Source organism: Lycium ferocissimum, chromosome 2 (genome assembly GCF_029784015.1).
Source record: "Lycium ferocissimum isolate CSIRO_LF1 chromosome 2, AGI_CSIRO_Lferr_CH_V1, whole genome shotgun sequence".
In the NCBI taxonomy this organism is placed as follows: domain Eukaryota; kingdom Viridiplantae; phylum Streptophyta; class Magnoliopsida; order Solanales; family Solanaceae; genus Lycium; species Lycium ferocissimum.
This window is the reverse complement of record NC_081343.1, coordinates 63,717,220-63,734,283: the sequence shown is the minus strand read 5'-3', so window position 1 is coordinate 63,734,283 and position 17,064 is coordinate 63,717,220. Positions and strand designations below refer to the sequence as shown.

Genomic DNA, 17,064 nt, shown 5'->3' with positions numbered 1-17,064 from the left:
CTCGAACTTCTTGGCCCTTAGTGAGGAATGTCGCTTTGTCTTTTCGGTGTGGCAAATTTTAGGATGTAAGACTCTTGTTCCTTATCTATACACTTCCTCATCGGCGTGGAAGGCTTGATTTCCATGTCGCCAACCACGCATAATGTAGAAAAATGTTTAGAACGAGGACCAACCCGCCCTAACTCTAAAACTGCATTATTTCTGATATCCTCACTTTCGTATACCTCCTCAACAATGACATCATCAACAAAGATCTGATCGAATGGTTCGAGTTCCTCTATCTGCTCCACATGTGGGCCACTATCCAAGGTAATATGTAGTTGGGCATCAGACACCTCAACCTTTTTATTCATTTGTGCCTGCAAGCCATGGATATCTGAGCCAAATTGGTCTATCTCTTGTCCGAGCTCAGTTCTACCTTCTATCAGTTGTGTAGCCATATTTGTAAGACCATCACGGAGAAACCCATGAAATTTCATTTGTTGAGCTTGTTTCGCTAGCCAAGATTGGCTCACTATCTCTCGCTTCTTCAAAGCTATCTAACGTGGGAACTCGCTCTCTTCTTTTCGTTTCGAGGTTCGTCTTGAGTATTGGCTAAGCCTCGTAACTTGTAGATCATTACAAGTTTCGGCCTCGGCCCGTATCTCTCGTGAGTTTGGCATGAATCCTGTTCTATGGCTTTCCACATTTTCGCGTTTTTGCTCTCTCGTTAACGCATCATGCTCCATCATTTGCTCTCCTATTTGCTTCATCATATCGCTAAGCCGAGCAAGACTTTCCGCATCCTCCACTTCGTTACTACTGTCAACATCACAAATAATAGGAGAATCATAATATGGGCTCGGGGATGGGAAGTAAGAGTTAGGACAACCATTCCAATGACCGTCTTGACCACCATATATATTACCAATATTCCACTCAAAAGATTGGGAAGGTGCACACAACCCATTCCCGGAAATATTTTGACACTGTTGCCATAAGTGGGGTCCTCCACAAATCAAACAAGGATCACCATAATAGGAACAACCAATAGTCGACCAATTTTTACTCCAAGATGCCATATCAAGCAAACTAACCAAAATATTAAATTAAAAATAAAATAAAATAATAATAAATAAATAAAAACTTGAATAGAAATTCAAAAATCCAAATTAGAAAAACAGTAATATTGCTAAGTCCTCGGCAGCGGCGCCAATAACTTGTTGCTCCCAAACGCACACGCAAGTATACGTGGTCGTACAAGTAATATAGACGGTTAAGTCCAGATATCGATCCCACAGAGACTTAGATTCTACTGTTAAGCTAATTCAAATTCGGATGAAACTATTCAAGAGAGTGAAAATCAAGATGTTTGTTGAACTAAACTACAACTGAAAAGTAAACAATTTGTGATGGGTGTTTGTTGTGACTGGGAATATCTTGACAAAGATTGTAAGAATTATCAGATGAAAGAAAGATCTAGGGTGATGGCTTTCGACAATCCAGCTGATCTTCAGACAATTTCACCTATTTTATTTCCTGGGTTACTAGTTGACGGGTTAATTATGCTTTATGATATTCTCTCGAACTACTCACAAGCCTGTAGATGTTACTATAACGCCTATATCTCTATGGTCATCAGAGGTAACAAGAACGCATTTATTTCTCCATATTCAACTAAGTAGGGCTAAAGGGTATATCTCTATCCTCAGTAGCGAAACGATTAAATCGAACAAACTCTATTTATTCTTATTACGTACGTGAATTTCCTTTCTCAAGTTCAATTCGCGCACCACAGATAGTGTCTAACTATTGGCCAAATAATCAAACAATTAAGATCAAGAATAAATAAGCAACCCAAAATATGAAAAATTAATAGATAATAATTATCATCAAATCAACGTTCAAGTCTTTCGCCACAACCCTAGAATTAAGAAGTTTAGCTACTCGTGATTCGATCATAGACAAAAGAATTCATGAATAACCTAGGGTTGAAAAAGAAGAAAAAATAAAAGAAACCTAGAGAGAGAAAAGAGAACGGTGGCTTACAAGTCTTTGAAATAATCCCAGCACACCGTTTTCAGCTAATAAAACGTCTATATATAGTCTAGGGTAAAAACAAAAAATAAGGAAACCAAATCCTAGTCGAACCGGGAAAGCTGCGCAGAACCCCGCTTTCCTTCCGCATAGCGGAAGAAAAGCGCAATGTTCTGAGGCCTCCCGCTTTCCCTCCGTGATGCGAAAGGATAGCGCAAGCCTGGTTCCGCTTTTCTTCCGCTATGCGGATGAAAAGCGAGACCTTCAGTTCAATTTTTTCCTTTTAGTTCATCACTTGTGGTCTTCGACTCGTCACCTCGTGTAATCATATGCTCCAAAATCAATCACTTTTAGCCCGGTTTTTCATCGTTTGTCTTCATCGTACCTATACATATGAAATACAACGACATAAGTTCAGATACGATGATTTCATCATAGATTAAGCGACAAAAGTCATAAGAATAGGATGTAAAATGACACGAAACATAGATATTTGTGCCAAATATCAAGGGCATGCCTGAAGATAAGCTCATTTCCAATTCCGATAATGAAGTGAGGAGGAATAACACCATTAGAACTCATACTGTTGAGAGTGCTTCAAATCAAGTTCAACAGAATGTCTCTTACTATAACAATTTGTCCCCTAGAAACCTGTTGATTCATGGTGGCAAGTTGTTCCAAACTGATCCCCTTGAAAGGATCAGCATCCACTCTACAAGTAATCCCTCCCTATAATGTTTCCTATGATTAACACAATATCATGGAACATTACAGGAATAGGGTCCCACGGATCTTTAGAAAGACTTAAAATTCCAATCTCAATATCACGCCCCTCTGATTTTCTTACAAGAACCTCGGGTGAATAGCAACAAACTAGACAAATTCAAAAGCAGATTGGGAATGCAATCTGATTTTCATAACTGCTCTAACAAAATTTAGTTGTTCTGGACTTCTGAGGTTGTGGTTGACATTATTCAAGACAGAGAACAACAAGTCCTCATCAAAATTAGTCATGACAATGATCCTGTATTCTTTCTCACCATAGTCTATGCAAAATTGTACTGAAAAACTAGAAATGAGCTATGGGACGATCTGAGGAACACTGTTGAGACTATCCAAGGGCCATGGAGTGTTACTGGTGACTTCAATGTAATTTTTTGCAACGAGGAAAAGAAAGGAGGTAGAAGACATGGAATGGAAGAGAACTTGGATTTTTTTTATCTTGTCTACATGGTTGTGGGCTCCAAGAAGCAGGATACACTGGTTCTGAGTACACTTGGTGTGATAATAGAGATCCACCTTCCACTATTTGGAAAAGGTTAGATAGAATGGTGTACAACTCTGAGTAGTTTGATTGATTTAATGTTACCTTAGTGACCCATCTTTCAAGAACTAGCTTTGATCATGCACCTTTACTCATCAATATCAATAATGAAGTCACTGATCCTGTCAAATACTTTAAATTCTTGAACGTTTCATTTTGATCATCCTGATTTGCTCCATTCAGTTCAAAACAGTTAGGGTCAAACTATCCATGGGAAACCTTTGTATGTTTTGCATCAGAAACTTAAGATGACCTGTAAAGATCTTAGTAACTGGTCAAGGCAGACTTTTGGGAACATCTTTGAACAACCTAAAAGACTGGAAGCTCACATGAGAACACTAAAGGAAAATTGTGTTGGTAACAATATTGCTAAGAATAGAATGGAACTTTCCAGATGTAGAGCTGAGTACACAAGATTCCTCAAAATTCAAGACTCCATCCTTAGGCAAAGGGCTAGAGTTAAGTGGTTAAAAGAAGGTGATGCCAATACTAGTTACTTCCATAGCATTATCAAGGACAGAAGAAGAACATTGACATTAAAAAAAATTATGGATAAGCAAGACCAATGGATTGAGAGCAATGAACCTATTGTTGAAGTAGCTAAGGCTGGGCATAAATACCAAAAATCGAAAAATTGGATCGAACCGGACCGAACCGAATTAGTTCGGTTTTTCAGTGTTTCAGTTCGATTTCATTTTTTTTTAATAACAAATTCGGTGTTTCGGTTCGGTGTTCGGTTTCGGGTCAACGGTTTTCGGTATTTCGGTTTAACCGAAGATTTACTACTCTTTTTTTTTTTTTGAAGATTTACTAATATTTTTTTTTTACAATGCTCAGTCCACTCTCTCAGGCCCAAATTAATGTATCCAAGCCCATCCCTATAGAGTATAGACCCACCCTAATTTCATTCACGTAACCTAAGCCATAACTTCATTTCGTCACTTCCTCATTCCTCTCTTCTGTCCTTAGTTTAATGAATTGATGAATTGCATTCAGTTTAATGATCAGCTTGATATCCATAATACAAAAGATTACATCACCAGTTTAAATTTTTCAGTATTCATTCTTAAATGTGATGTCTGTCCCGAATATAGCTCATATTGGGGCATCTTCAGTTGTTTGGTTTATGTATATCAGAATTTCAGAGCCTTTGGTAACTGTTCTTCATGTTGGCCTTTGATAGGCTTTATTCATGATCCATTTTATTGTTGCTTCTTAGCTAGTTTATATTATTTTCTGTATGATATCAACTTCTATGTCCTCTTATGTGTATTAAGTTAGGTAATAAAACAATTTGGTATTGGAAGTTAACATAGAAGTCGATATTTTGGTGATGATGTTTACTTATCTATAAGACTTCGTCATCTATATGAAGCATCTCATTTTGAAACAATCAATATAATAAGCATTCAATAATCAGTACTCTGCAGTCTGCGCAGAGCCACCAAATTAAATTGACCTTGTTCGATAAAATAATTATTAACTGATAAAAACGCCCACCCCTAAGTTACAAGCAGAAATTAGCCCATTTTAGGCCCATGCAGAAAAAACCCGAATTAGAAAATTCGAAACCCAACCGAACTTCAAAAAATCGAACCGAATCGAACTAATTCGGTGAGGTGTTCGGTTTCCACTTTCAAAAAACTGAAACCGGAAAATCGAACCTGTCACACCCCTAATGAGGAGTATGACGAGCTCCGACCCGTAGGTCGGAACCACCTGACTTAGTAGTTACTTTGAACATCACATACCATAACTCAGTGAACACCTGCACGCAGAAAAGACCTAACATAGAAATCTCCGATAATTCAACACATATGTACAAACGCGGACCGACAAGGTCGCCACAACATAACGTATATCATAAAGCCAGCAAGGCTATCAGAAAAACATCATGAACCTAAAACATGGCCGATAAGGCCATACATAATATTTACATCTCCCACTATGTCCATGAGCCTCTAAGAGTATACATATGAACATGTATTATACTAACAGAAAAGTACCAAAAGATAGCAAGCCCGGAGTAGTAGCACTTGCTAACACCGTCGAAGCCGGAAAATCCTATGCGGTTGCTCTCGATACCTCGTCGAGCACTCGCGGCAGATGAAATGCAATGTCCCGTGCAATGGGACGTCAATACGGATAAAAGTACTGAGTATGTAAGGCAGGAGGGTAACAACATAATTAGGATATAATGTAACATTAATAAAGGCAAAAGAAAAACCGAACATCTGGAAGTAGCACAAAATACAATGCATGATAAAATCATTGGTATGCTTATATATATATATATATATATATATATATATATATATATATATATATATATATATATATATGTACGTAACGTATAGTATCCATGCGGCCGTAAGACTCGGTGTTATATGTGTAAAAGCATGCCCGACCATTAAGGCTCGGTGTTGTCATCGTCCGCGTCGGGGCAATATTATAACATGCCCACTGCAGTGGTGTGCGCATTTACGCGCCATGCCCAGCCGACTATAGCGCGGCAGGGTGTAGTAAAATAGTGAAATACATTTATTTATATGTATATACCATGTATGAGAAGTCAATGATCTGACCTTGGCCTTTCGGAGTGATATAAGGTCGGTAGCCTCCGAATAGCTTATGGAATTCGTATCGAGTCCAAAGAAGTAATCGATGGTGATAAGTAAAATAATATTTTAAGAATCAATAAAATAAGAAGACATAAGATTTGAAATACAAAACATGGGAATGGAGTGGATTTGTTATGGAACGCTCGTGTTTATATTCTAGTTGGATTCGTGCCAAAGAAAGAGGGAAACGAACACCTTACATACCTTATCCGTCAAGCCACCACTTAAAGAATTCCTTACACCGATGCTTGCCCTTCACCCGAGCGTATATATTGAGAAATATACCTTTAATCATACTTTCATCATATTTCCATCAACTTATAAGCACTAATTATGGAAGACTAATTTGGGTTACGAAAAGTTGGGCAGCATCTCCCCTATATCATCTACTTCCTCCAAGTACCAAAACAACTCCCAAACAATACCAACAATATTAACAACAACATCCTCAATATTCTACAAGATAAATATGTATATTTTCATCCAAACTCTCTTCAAACCTCAACCCATAAGCCAACAACATCAACACAACAAACTATAAATTTTATTCTCGTAAATATTCCTAAATCAATGTTAATAAAGAGAGAGATTCAATAATTCATACCTTATCTTTACTAGAGTAGCAAGATCTTCAATATTTACTTTGTTTCCAAGCCAACTCCAACACAGAATGAAATTATAAACGAGACTACACGTTGTCAGGACCTTGATTAATACGCCGTAACTTGAAATTGACTCAAAATCCTCACCTTTTATGTGATATAAGAGAGTCTTGCTTGCTGAATTTTCTGAAAATTTTTAGAAGTTTTTGATGGAAAAAAAATGGGGTTTTTAACCTTTTTATAGTGGCTCAAAGTCGGCGATCGTAGCTTGGCAAATCTTGTAGCGACACCGTAGCAATCTTTGTTTCTGCTCTGTCAGCCTAAATTGTAACGTCCATAATTCTCTACTCCGATGTCCTATCGATGAGCGGGTTGTTGCGTTGGAAACTAGACTCGACGAACTTCATTTTAGGATTTTGAAACACCTTAAAACTCCTAATATGCATGAAGATATACCCCTCCAAAGTTGACCCAAAATTCTATCCTTGATTCTGCCAACTTTTTTTTTTTCTTTCAATTTTTCGACAAACTTATTTTCTTTGATTTGCTTGGTCCTAGAGTCTTCCATAGCTCATGATATGAACTTAAACCCTCGTAACCATGAGATAGGTGCATACAATCTCCCATATCCTAGTAAATGCTCCACGTCTACACTTAAACAACTAATGCCTAATAGATTTCACGTACAAGACTACGAGGTGTAACAGAACCGAACCGAAGAACCAAATGCCCATCCCTAGAAGCAGCTGCTAGGTTCTACCAGCACATTTTCACTGATGACATTCAGAGCATATCTCAAGAACCTATCAACATTCTACAGAGATACATTGTCAGGTAAGAAATTCCAATATTTTCTCCTTTTATTCCCAATGTCGGACCAACGACTAGGAATTCTTTACCATCGAGTTTTGTATTTTTTTCTTCCTCTCTCATTTAACCTATTTGTTTTATGGTAGTTTATACATAAATGAATTATGTGTCTAAGCATGCGGTGCCTAGAAGAATAACTTGGAGGTCAAGAAGGAGATATACAAATCAAAATGGTGGTGAAGTATGCTAAATTTTTGGTGGAATGGACATGTTCATTCAATTTCTGTGGCTATTTTCAAATGTTATATAGCGTTACATAAATATTGCAATATGTTTAAGATTATAAACTTGAAAAATCTTCCATTTATAAACTTAAATATCGAATCAAATCAACTACGTCTGTCACATGAAATGGAACGAGGAGTTGCAACATTAATTAGTAAAGAGTAAATACTCAGATTTTTCACTAAAATTCACTGAACATGTTCTTATAACACTTCAAAGACAAGAGTACGCATTAAGTAGTGTACACAAAGGACAAACACTAGTAAGTTAAAGCCCAAAAAAGAAGTACAAAAGAAAACAACTTTAAGGAAAACAAGACCACTTAGTTGAATTCCATGACTTGTCAAATAGATAGAGCTAGTCTCAATTGTAGCATATGAGGCAACTGCAAAACGGGGTCCAAATTTTTTAACCCGCAAAAAGCTAATTAAAGCACCTCAGTCCACAATTATGGAAACCATTAACCCTAAACAAAGTCATTATGACACCACTTCCAGATGACCATGATCCGCCAAAAAAGAGATCTGCAGACCTTATACTTATCTTCTAAACAATATTATCACTTAATAGGATATTGAATCGAATATATCCAAAGACCTTAATTAACTTCTAAAAAATCTTGAAAATCTTCTCTATGCTGTAATAGAGCTGGCCTCTTCTTTCATCATAACGGCACGGATTATATTCGAAACATGATTCGGTGTCATACTCAATTCATGATCCATCTGTAAAATTAAACGACAAAATATTAGAAAAATAAAGCATTTAATAGTTTAACAAATTTCAAAGGAGATTCACCTAAATAATCATTCACCAAATCACTTAAACTAAAAATTGCCAGTAAATGTATAATTCATATACAATATATCTGTGTAAGTGTGTATAATCAATGTATAAACTATGTATGTTGGTTAGGAAAAATAAATAATGAATTCGACAAGCTATTTGTGTTACGATCAAAGTTAATTAGTACCTGAGCAATAATGGTCATGTGGGAGGTGTAGTAGCCAAAAGGCATAACACTGCAACTAATGATAGAAAGATGAAGCTTCTCCACTTCGTTGAATATTTCCTTTATTATCCCAGTTTGCTTTTTGCAATAGATACTAATCATAAAATTACCATCTGAAACTCTAACTTCAATATCTGGAAATGATCGGTCTGTGCTAATACTGGAGATTTCGTCAGAAGACGAGGAATCGGCATAAGTGGAGACTAATCGAGGTCTCTTAACTGCAATCACTGGTTCCTCGCTACATTTCTTGGCTTTTCCCTCAAGGGTTTTTACTTGTTCTTCCAGTTGTTTTATATATTGGATAGCATCTCCGAGTACTGATGCTTTGTCCAACTGTTAAGAGAAGCACCCACAATTTGCAATCAGTCATAAGGAGGAAGACAATTTTATAGGGCTTGAGGTTAATCATATATACTATCCATATTAATGGTGGTTTATCATCATCAGAATAAGTTATGGAAACTGCTTATGGAACTAGTTTCTGATAGGATCTACTTTAATTAACTCGAGAATTGCATCTACATGAACTATCACAAAACCTAAAGCAAATTAATTTCAGTTTTTCACCCAAAGGATAAAATCAATAACAATGGAGAAGGGGGGCAAAGGAAGATTATTTTTTTGGTTCAAACGATAATACTGTTAATATTTATTTATGCATCAAAACAAAATACAAGTTCATTGCGGCACATTTGTTCATCCAAAATAGGGTCTTCATCTAATGCCCTAGCACAATTGTTCATCCAAAGAAGAGTCTTCTTCTAGTACCCTAGTGTTATTGCAGATTTATGCATCCTAGAAGAATAATTCCTATTTTCTCTATCATTATAGATTCATAGGTAAATACGAGAGGAACTGCTAGAAGAAAAAAGATTATTATAAAAGAGGTGCGCTTTGTACCTGAAATAGAAATATTAATTCAGGGATATGAAATTCTATTAATAAGTTGAGATAATATAAGATATGAAGCACTGCATCAAATGTTCTTTTATTTTTCAGCACCTGGAAAGATTCATTTGCTTAAAGTAGCGATTAACACAACAAGAAAAAGATTTACCTTTTTTAGGTTAGGAAGGAGGGTGGATAAAGCTATAAAGCGTTGGGTGAGCCGCTCCCTTCGCTTTCGTTCTGCAAGAACGTGGTCTTGAACCTGCAAACCAGTTCTATTGTAAATCTTCTTCTGCGTAGTATCACCAGCTCCTCCAAATCCTAAGACCTGGATTAGCCTTTGATCATCTTCGAAATTATTAGAATCCATAGGAACTGATGATGAAGAGGAGAAGTTAATGGTAGTTCCTGATGGCATCTCAGTTTTGACCAAGGTGCTCAAATTTTCAAAGTTGCTTTTGGCAACAGTATTGGCTGACACTGAACTAGAGTAGCTGTAATTAGAAATGATATTGGAGGAATGAGGAGGAGAAAAAGTGTAGAAGGGCTTATTGAAAGGCATTTCATTAAATGGGCTCATCATCTGGCTGTGATTGACAACAGTACTAGGATCATTCATGCTCCTTGTCTCCTGTAACATTGATTAATTTCAAAGATATTGTCACTATATAGGAACATAAAAACAAATATAATTAGCTCATTACAGACATAAGAGCTTTCGTTGTCGATCATACCATTTCATTCCACCATGTATCCATTCTCGGAATTAAAGTCGATCTGTCTCCTTAGTGATCAGTTGTATCCGAGGCTTAATTAGATCCTGCCGCAACGTTCAAATCACAATCAGCATCATAAATAGATTTGTATTTGGGGAAAATAGATGAGAAAATTAGGTCTCGTAAAATCGGCAAAAGCTTAATTACCTTAGTCAGAGAGCCAAAATGCTTTAGATCTCAACTGGAGGGTACTATGTCAGATGGTCAAGTTTAGGAATTCTTATGTCTTTATAGTTGCTTGAATGATTGCGTTGACTGCCAAAAATTTGAAGCAATATAAAAGAAAACAGGTGGAAACTCTCCTCAATTATTGTGTTCTCACTCTCTATATTACTTTAATGAGGGATATATGCTGCTATCACTACATAAAATAATATTAATATGATATAACAATAAGCACGAGTTAAAAGTTTCGATGGTGGAAACTTCTTCGTTTGATCAGATTGAATCTACTCTACTCTCTGTTGTTGCGTCAGTATTATCTTTTTGACCAGCTGCAGTTTTATGGGAATCATCCACCTTTACGTCACCACTAATTACGTTAGAAATGTCATTTTTAATCACTAAATTCTTAAATTAGTAGCACTTCAATTTTGAGACCAATCTGAATCCGAGTCTTTTGCGCGTCACGGTGGTCTGAATAAATTCGTTGACAATAATTTTGTTGATACTTGATAGCACTCGTTTGCTCTCTAAGGTTATTTGCTTCTTTTACAATATAACTTTGTCCTAATACTGGACCTTACAATTTCTTATACGTTCTCGAGAAAAGATAAAGATTATAGACAATTTCGTTATTACTAATATATTTTCATATCAATTGCATAGATTTTAATCGACTAACTTAACTAGTAAGATGATGTAAAATATTAGAATCCCTAAAATGAAAATTGTCCTATAAGTTGTAGCAAGGAAAATATAATGTTTATGTTCCACTTTATGGGGTCGGTTTAATAGGTAACGCTTTCTGGCATTAAGGGTGTGTTGACTACTGACCAGCCATGAAAGGATAAAGTAAAGAATGATACTCCCCATGTTTTTAAAAAAATGGTGTTTTAGATTTTTTATTTTATTTCAAAATAAGTGGTGCTTTAGGATTTGAAGAAGCAATTGATCTTATTCTTTCAAAATTATCTTTATTTATATAATCAAGAATTTAGCTTTTCTTTTTCTAGACATTTTTTAAAGGGTGTGCATAAGTTAAAAGAACAACTTATTATAAAACATAGGAGTATACAAATAACAGCTGAATGTGTCTTTAAGAAAATACAGAAAAACTTTGCTGTTAATTTAAGCATAAAAGTTTATTAATTCAATCATAATGACAAAGGAAGGGATTAATAGTGACTAGCGAGTACTGTGTTAGTGTGTTCACATGAGCATCGTATTGGGGCAAGCAACGTCATCAGACTAGAATTAAGTACGACCTCGTGAATCATCCTTCTCCAGTTAACATCACAGTTGTTCCAAGTGAAAATAATATTTTATATTCTTGCTTGATCCAAACGTGATTAATTAAATTCATCAACTTGCAAGCATAATACTAACGAAACATCTTCCATTACCCCAAGCACATATATCATTGGATAGAGCTACTAAAAGATATGAAGGAAGATGTGCAACTGATTCCCTCTCATCATTTACACTTTTGCTCCACTCTTTTTCTTTTGTAAGTCGGTCATCAACTTTTCTCGAAAGAAAAATCATGTTGATTAATTGTAGCAATATAAAATAAGCAAAGGGAAATTGGGATTTAAATCACTATTTCATATTAAAACAGGGAAGATTTGCAAAGAGTCCCAAGTCTTCTAGCTCTACTAGTTAATAAAAGAGATGGTGGTTCACCATATTCTTGTTTTCCCATGGTAACCTCCTTTTCGTTATTAGGGGCGTTATGCTTTCTTCTTATATTTGGGACCACGAAAGGAAGTTGAAACCTTTTAAAGTCAAGATAAATGGTCTAAGTTGGAGAGTTTAGTCAAATTGCAAAGGAGTCTACAAAGTTAAAGACACTTTTTGTTTTCCGAGAATTAAACTGCATGAAATTTGACTAACATTTTAAGATGTATTTTTTACCAAATTAATATGAGAAAAATTGCAACTTATAGTACTTTTCATATAGTTTTCATTTATATAAATTTTAATCTTAAAAATATTGAGTTAATCTAATTTAATTCAACTTTAAATTTGAAGTTTCAAGTTTCAATTTCGAAATCTATGGTCGGGAGCCTAAACTCCTAATTTTAGAGTTTTTGACATTTACAGCACATGCGTCTTGCAGCAAGGTTGTTTGTCCTTAAATTTAGGAGCTAGCTGCAAGTTCCTAAGAAGCAAGAGAAATCAAATTAAATGTTAGGCTGCCGATATATTTTCTATCTTTTTGTTTGTATTTAAAACTTGATTTTGGTTCATGATTGTATTTCTAACTTAAGGTCTACTCTTTCAAAGACACTATCAACTTGCTTATTTGTATTTAATGAGAGTGAATAGTCCTTAGCTCGTCAAATAAGACTAATGGAAGATTTTTCTGAATTGTGTCCATAAACTGTTATGCAAGTATTAAAAATGAAGGAATATATTAGTTATGCAGGATTTATTTACATAGAAATTTAGTTTTGTCACGTTTAGTTATTTCATATTTTACCCTATTATTTGGGTTTGTAAAATGACACGCAAACACCATATTTGATGTGTTGAATTTTATGTAAAGCAATAAATAGCTATGCTAATTTTAATACATGAATAACTCCCTTTCTAACCAGCAACAAAAGACCCCTTATATAGCCTAAATAAAAAGTACTTTATATGAATATTAATAAGGAAATATGCTTGATATTCGCTAATAAAATTAACCTATTTTGATTCGTTAAGTTCATCTAATGACTAAAAGAAATTGTGTAAACAAAGGGGAAGGGGGATAAAAGGTGTGAATCTTTTTCTTAAAAGTCAATACTCAATATCACATGGGTGTCTCCGTCAATAAAAAGGTTGTGATGGTTAAAGCTGGCTTTCACTGTATGCTAAGTCTTTTTGGCATAAATTGAGGCTTACCCGCTAATCAACAGGACTCTTGAGTTAGTAAAACGTAATTAGAGACCTTTGACTTCCTCGTAGCTTCACTAATTACGGAAAAACTGATCTTAATTAATTTTGAAGCCAGTACCATCACTAGAAAAAATAATTCTTTGTCTCATTTGCTACAGTCTAGTAGTTTTGTGATACTATACATATATTGCTGGAAGACAAATTATCGTTCACTCTAAAGAGTTGTATGAGTTTGGATAGCAGCTCACTTGAGAAGTACTTTCGAACCTAGCTAACATCCAAACGTTGAGGCTTGGAGTCAAATTAAAGTACGCGTCTAGCAGGTGACACCTATGAAGTGTTCTAGAAACTATAAAACTAAAATGTCCTTTGAATGTAAACACACAAAGAAAATTCTTGGATTTTTTTGTCGGTTGATATTCTGGGACGTTTGCAGTTTCGTCGATAAAATAGGAGTGTTCGAATCAAATACAAATGCCAAACTAAACTGATTAAAAAATTCAAATACATTTGGTTTGATTTGGTTCAGTATCGTTACTTAAGTTCTAGAAATATATGTGATTCTTTTGTAGATGAAGGTTATAGGATAGCAATGTACCCATTTTGTAGAATAGCAATGTACCCATTTTGTAGTTCACAAAAATACTCCTATCAACTAATTAAAGTAGAGACTTTCAGAGGGGTATTTTGGTCTTTTCGTCAAAATCCCCAATTTCCCTCCAAACATTAGACCCCAATCTTTCCTTGGCTCTCCATTGAAAGCTCTGGCGGGAAGCTCTCCAGCAGCTATGATTTTTTTGTCGTTCTATGGGATTTGTCCATCTCTGAAAAAGATTTTAAGGATCTCCTCTTCCATATCTAAAGGTAAGAACTTAAGTGTTCCTTTTCATCTGGTGACCAAATTATGGTGTAAAATGTTTCATTTGCTTGTTTATTTTTTTTGATAGAGCATGATACTATCTAAAAAAGTTAACTTTCGTTCAAAATTTTATTAACGTTCATCTTCTGACTGAAGAACGTAAATTGTAATGCTTTACATTTTAATTTTTCATTTTTGAAGTAATTACTTATTCTCGTCATATTGTTGGACAGAAAAGAGTATAATATATTAAGGTCACACCCCTTAGATTCAAAAATTAGAATAGGATATTTAAAATGCCTCTAGTTTCCCCTGCTATAGTGATTGCTTTATTGACTAACTCTTTCCTATTAATGGTTTTAAATAATGCAGATTCTTAACAAATTTTCATGGATTCTACAGTAGGAGTTTTAAGAAGTCATTGTCCATGTGGTGATAATGGGTGTTATGTTAATGAAGACATAGTTGTGGGAAGTACTGAAATATAATATGAAGAACTTCGGCACAAAAATATTGATATTAGTAACGGTGATTTGCACAAAGGCAAAGTATTTAATAGTGAAAATGAGGCCTGTAATTGCTATGTAAATTTTGCTAAAAAAGTTGGTTTCTCAATCAGACGTGACCGAATATTGGGAAGTGAAGAGCATCCTATGGGAATTTATAAGAGGGTTTATGTTTTTTCATCGAGCCAGTAGTCCTCGTTCTCAAAAGATTGCAGAAAAAGAACGACAACGAGATAGAAAATCCTCCAGATGCAATTGTAATGCCAAGATGTCTATTGCTAAAGATATGATTGATGGTATCCCTCGCTGGGTAGTGGTGCATTTTGATAATGTCCACAACCATCTATTATTGAATAAAAAGGAGGTAAGATTTCTTCCTGCTTATCGAAATATTGACATTATTGATCAAAAGCAGATTACACTTCTTGCAAAAGCTGGTTGTTCAATGAGCTTAATTAGAAGAGTGCTTGAGTTAGAAAAGGGTGTCGATGTAGGCCAATTGCCTTTCACAGAAAAAGATATCAGGAACTTTCTCCAATCAGAAAGTTCTACCAATATTGAATTTGATGCTTTGGAGCTACTAAAAGCATGCAAGAGTTTGAAAGACAAAGATGTTGATTTCCAATATGATTTCACAGTTGATACATGTCAAAGACTTGAGCATATTATTTGGGCATTTGGGGACTCTATTCATGCTTATGAACTTTTTGGAGATGTAGTTGTTGTTGATACTACTTATCGACTGAATCGCTATGAGATGCCACTAGGAGTTTGGATTGGTGTAAACAATCATGTAAATTCTACTTTCTTTGGTTGTGTTCTCTTACGAAATGAGAAAGCATCTTCTTTTTCTTGGGCATTAAAGGTAATACATAATTTTATTCTTCAAAATCTTCTCTTTAATTTTCTTAATTTATTGCTAATGTGTATTTATTTCGCAGAGTTTTGTACGACTTATGAATGGAAAACATCCACAAACCATTTTAACTGATCAAGATCTTGGTTTGACAGAAGCTATTGCTAATGAGTTGCCACATACAAAACATGCCTTTTGTATCTGGCATATTACATCCAAGTTTCCTACTTGATTTTCTTTTATCCTTGGTTCAAGGTATTTGCAATTTAAATCTGACTTCCACAAGCTTTATGAGCTCGGCAGCGTTAAAGAATTTGAACATCAGTGGGACGAATTAATTGCTAAGTTTGATCTTGAATCAGATAGGCATATCAAATTACTATATGCAAATCATGCATCATGGGCATTGCCATATTCGAAGGGATATTTTTTTGCTGGAATGACAACGACTAGCCGCTCTGAATCAATTAATGCTTATTTGAAGAGATTTTTACATGCCCGAACAAGTTTAAAAGAATTTGTTGAGCAAGTTGGGGCTGCTGTCAGCATAAGAAACTATGCTGCTGAAGAGGCAATGATGCGGCAAAAGTATTACAATCCTCAAATTAAGACTTTCATGCCAATGGAGAAACATGCATCAAAAGTCCTACCTTTTGCCTTTAAGTTGTTACAAGATGAGATGATACTTTCTGTGGAGTATGGTCTATTTCCAAATGCTGATGATTCATATATTGTGCGACACTATAGCAAAATGGATGGCGGACAATCCGTCTATTGGAATCAATTAGAGGAAGTTGTTCAGTGTTCTTTTCAAGAGTTTGAATTTTCAGGAATTTTGTGCAGGCATTCTATTCGAGTACTTACCGCTCATAACTATTTCATGTTACCTGAGAAGTACTTGTTGGCTAAATGGAGACAAGAAAATTCCTTGGTTTTAAAGTTTACTCATACGATAAACTCTTGTAGTGACGCTAATGAGTTCCCAAGTTTTCAGTCCGTAATCAAATATTTGGGTCTTGAATCAATGAAGACAAAAGGGCGTCTTGAATGTGCTAAAAGAGAACTAGAAAGAGTCCTACAAATTGTTCAATGTCTTCCTGAGAGTGAACACACCAGTGAAGATCACGAATATGCTATTTCTAGTCAATCCATGAATGACAAGTCTTCAGATGACGATTTTCAGATTGAAAATCCCCAACAATCTCAGACAAAAGGAAGAAAAAAAAAAAGGAAAAAGGCCAGTTGGTGGCATTGAACCAGCTAAACGACCAAGGTATTGCCACGTTCCTAATTGTGGTGGAACAGGTCATGACTCAAGAAACTGTCCACTCAAAAGGAAAACGATTGAAATTTCAGTATCTCAATCTCCCAACAAGTAAGTATTAGTTTCATTATGTCTTATTCTTGCTAAATTACTAGGTATTCATAATGTGTCTGAAAAAAATTAAAAAATAATTTATT

At 35.2% G+C, this 17,064-nt stretch overlaps 2 protein-coding genes across 2 annotated transcripts; one reads left to right on the top strand and one right to left on the bottom strand.

Moving 5' to 3' along the window:
- Positions 1 to 7,799: 7,799 nt before the first annotated feature.
- Positions 7,800 to 10,604, bottom strand: LOC132048307 (transcription factor bHLH18-like). Its single transcript, XM_059439214.1, has 5 exons — positions 10,485 to 10,604; positions 10,296 to 10,381; positions 9,731 to 10,192; positions 8,632 to 9,006; positions 7,800 to 8,383 (listed from the first exon to the last, which is right to left on the bottom strand). Exons 2-5 carry the CDS (start codon positions 10,317 to 10,319, stop codon positions 8,291 to 8,293), a joined length of 954 nt encoding a protein of 317 aa, XP_059295197.1. The 5' UTR covers positions 10,320 to 10,381; positions 10,485 to 10,604; the 3' UTR covers positions 7,800 to 8,290.
- A 4,411-nt stretch (positions 10,605 to 15,015) lies between these two features.
- On the top strand, positions 15,016 to 16,858 carry LOC132047867 (protein FAR1-RELATED SEQUENCE 11-like). The gene is made up of 3 exons (XM_059438846.1): positions 15,016 to 15,612; positions 15,689 to 15,774; positions 15,859 to 16,858. Exons 1-3 carry the CDS (start codon positions 15,016 to 15,018, stop codon positions 16,856 to 16,858), a joined length of 1,683 nt encoding a protein of 560 aa, XP_059294829.1.
- Positions 16,859 to 17,064: the final 206 nt, after the last annotated feature.

Bases quoted from the DNA above. Each gene is read 5' to 3' on its own strand.
- LOC132048307 (XM_059439214.1), bottom strand. From the start codon at position 10,319: ATGGATACATGGTGGAATGAAATG. The intron at 10,193-10,295 runs GTATGATCGACA...TCAATGTTACAG, and splicing joins ATACATGGTGGAATGAAATG to GAGACAAGGAGCATGAATGA. The intron at 8,384-8,631 runs GTACTAATTAAC...TTAATTTTACAG, and splicing joins ACATGACCATTATTGCTCAG to ATGGATCATGAATTGAGTAT.
- LOC132047867 (XM_059438846.1), top strand. From the start codon at position 15,016: ATGTCTATTGCTAAAGATATGATTGATGGTATCCCTCGCTGGGTAGTG. The intron at 15,613-15,688 runs GTAATACATAAT...TTTATTTCGCAG, and splicing joins CTTTTTCTTGGGCATTAAAG to AGTTTTGTACGACTTATGAA. The intron at 15,775-15,858 runs GTTGCCACATAC...CCTTGGTTCAAG, and splicing joins ACAGAAGCTATTGCTAATGA to GTATTTGCAATTTAAATCTG.